This window comes from Brassica napus, chromosome C5 (assembly GCF_020379485.1).
Source record: "Brassica napus cultivar Da-Ae chromosome C5, Da-Ae, whole genome shotgun sequence".
NCBI lineage: Eukaryota > Viridiplantae > Streptophyta > Magnoliopsida > Brassicales > Brassicaceae > Brassica > Brassica napus.
Window position 1 is genome coordinate 21,666,390 of NC_063448.1, and position 2,825 is coordinate 21,669,214.

Below are 2,825 nucleotides of genomic sequence, written 5' to 3' on the forward strand. Positions count from 1 at the left end.
CTCTCTAACTCGGTCCATCTATTCACTCATCACATATCTCTTCCATTTTCCAAATCACTAAACTTTCTACAACCATTATGGCGACCTCACGACTAGCAAGATTCATAACGGAGGTTGCGCCACCGCAGTTTGTCACGGTGATGCGGCGAAGAACGGCCAAAGTACTCGACACGATCAAGGAGGAAGAGAGAGAAGTTGGGACCGATCATTCCATATTTTCTTCTTCTTTGACTTCCAAAATCTCACCGTTCACTTCTCCTAATCCTTCTTCCTCCTCCTCCTCTGGTTTGGCTTCTGCTTCATTATGTGCGGGTCCGACCAGTTTTCCGGTGACGGAGAATCGGAGCTATTTTCCGGTTTTCAAGAACTGAATAAAGGTCATCGTATCAGGAGCTGCTTTTCATATGTTATTATGTATATCTGTGTGTATGCTTCCGTTGTTGTCGGATGATCGGAGTTTTTTTCCCTTAACGGGTTGATCAAACCCGGATCAGCATTGTGAAGCCCAGTCGGGTTGACCCGATTCATTATAATTGTATAATCATCATGTGGAAGGGACTTTGTTCAACGTCGTTGTCATTGTATTGTTAATTTGAAAAAATGATCCCAAATAAATAATTTAGTCACACTATATTGTCGTTGTTCAAATAAAAAGTCACACTATATTGTCTTTTAGTTTGAAAATTTCTGTATAAAAAAAATCAAGGTCTTTATGGTGTTTATTCAAGAGCCTGATCAGCAAATGATTTGTTCATAGACAAAACCTTTAACGATCTATACATTTTCCTTGTAAGGAACATAAGTTAGAGCAACCTTATTGGTAGAACTCTTTTAAACTTCTCAAAATTTTTAAAATAAATACTTTTATTTGATAAAATCACTTTAAAATCAATCAACCATTAATATGATGACATATGGAAAAATAGGTTCTTAAAAATCAGAGAAAATATATTTGAATTAGTTCTTTCTCCTATTTTATTTGTACTTTTTACCTTTTTGATCTTTAGATACTCTATTAGAATTTATCAATATGGAACTGCTCTAAGATGGAGCTTGGTTTTTACGAGCGTATCTCAAGCATTGTCCATGACTTGACGACACATTTGATCCACTTCATTCCAATTTTCGCTTGTCCTTCACGACTCCTAATGTATTTTTTTGCTAAAAAGTAGATTGGGACTTTCACGACTCCGAATGTTTATTTTTCTTCTTACGATCTATGTTTTTTATGGCATACTCTGCGAGTTCTTTGATGTCCATTGTTTTTAGTTTATTAATTTTCTATTTAATCTATTTATATTCGAAAAATTGGTCTCTATACCCCAATTTGATGTTATAATTGTTGGGATTGTCAGGCCCGGTCTTGAGCAGATACTCAAGAAACATTGGTATGGGGCCTATAATTTTATACACTTGAAAGCTTACAATTTATACTGTTTTTTTGTAACAAATGTAAGAATGGATCCTAATCAAATTGCAACATAATAAAACCTTGAATATTTTTTTCATTAGTCTATAATATAAAAAGAGTAAATAGATAATTTCTAGGATTGATAAACTTTTTCAATCTTGAAAATATTGTAAATTTACTTTTAATTTCGTAACTAAAATTTTTATTGTCATTTTGGGCCCACATTTTTGGTTTCGTATTGGACCCGAAATATCTCAGGACCGGCACTGGGGATTGTGAAAACTATGTTCAACTTTCTATTGTCCGAATAGTATGATACTGTCCACTTTGGACATAAGAAGCTGGTCCGCATGGATTTACTTTTGGATTCTTTCCAAAAAGATCTCATATTAATTAGAATTGGACATCTCTTTATATATTACACAATTCTTGTCTAAATTTACAATGTGGGACTTTGTTTGATACCTCACATTCTTCCCCCTCAAACTAAAGACCACATTCATCTTGTGTCCCACAACTGAATTTCTAGAATCTTCTGACTTGATCTCTGCCACATACTTCCCGTTCATATCTCTAAGGGTACTATTCATATTTTGAAGGGTACCATTCATATCTCGAACGGTATTTTGGACTTCTTGCAGATTTCTCGTCATTCCGCTCTGATACCAATTGTTGGGATTGTGAAAGCTTATGTCCAACTCTCTATTGTTTGATTAGTAATATATTATCCAATTTGAGTCTAAGAAGCTGGTCCGCATGAATTTACTTTTGGATTCTTTCCCAAAAGGTCTCGTACTAATTAGAGTTGAACATCTCTTTATATATTGGACACTCCTAGTCTAAACTTCCAATGTGTGATTTTGTTTGATATCTCACAATAATTAGCTAAGTGCCATTCCTTCTAAACTCAACAAATCCTTTCTGATTTTAACCCTCTATCCATGCAAGCCTCTCATAGCTGTGTCGGTTTGTGTGTAAGCTTGTGTGTCAGTCTATGTCATAGTTTGTGGTCATACTCATGAACCTATATCTCCAAATAAAATATCACTCGTTGAAGAAAATAAAAAAAATCAAAAGAGAAGAAAAAATAATAAACAAAGATGTGCAAAATCTAAATATGACGAAGAAGAAAACGAGATTGATTTTGCATTTCTCTCATAAATTTATTTTGACTCGGCGACGCTGACGTCCAATTGAAAAGGTTGGTTGAGTTCATCTTTATCTTTGATTCTTCTTCTTCTTAGATAAAAATGTTTACTTTGCATTTCTCTCATAAATATATTATTTTCTATGTGTAATATTTTATGTTATAAGTTTTATTTTATTTCTCACTTTGGTTCTAAGATTATTAATCTAAGATTTGTTATCTGGTACATTTTTTTATAAATCATTGTTATCTGATAGATGATTTGAT

General features: G+C 33.5%; 1 protein-coding gene across 1 annotated transcript; it reads left to right on the forward strand.

Moving 5' to 3' along the window:
• Positions 1–631, forward strand: BNACNNG17760D. Its single transcript, XM_013810530.3, has one exon. The coding sequence runs from the start codon at positions 78–80 to the stop codon at positions 369–371; it is 294 nt and encodes a 97-aa protein (XP_013665984.1). The 5' UTR covers positions 1–77; the 3' UTR covers positions 372–631.
• The last annotated feature ends 2,194 nt before the right edge of the window (positions 632–2,825 follow it).

What these genes read in the sequence shown, in the direction of transcription:
- BNACNNG17760D (XM_013810530.3), top strand. Translation starts at nt 78, where the DNA reads ATGGCGACCTCACGACTAGCAAGATTCATAACGGAGGTTGCGCCACCG.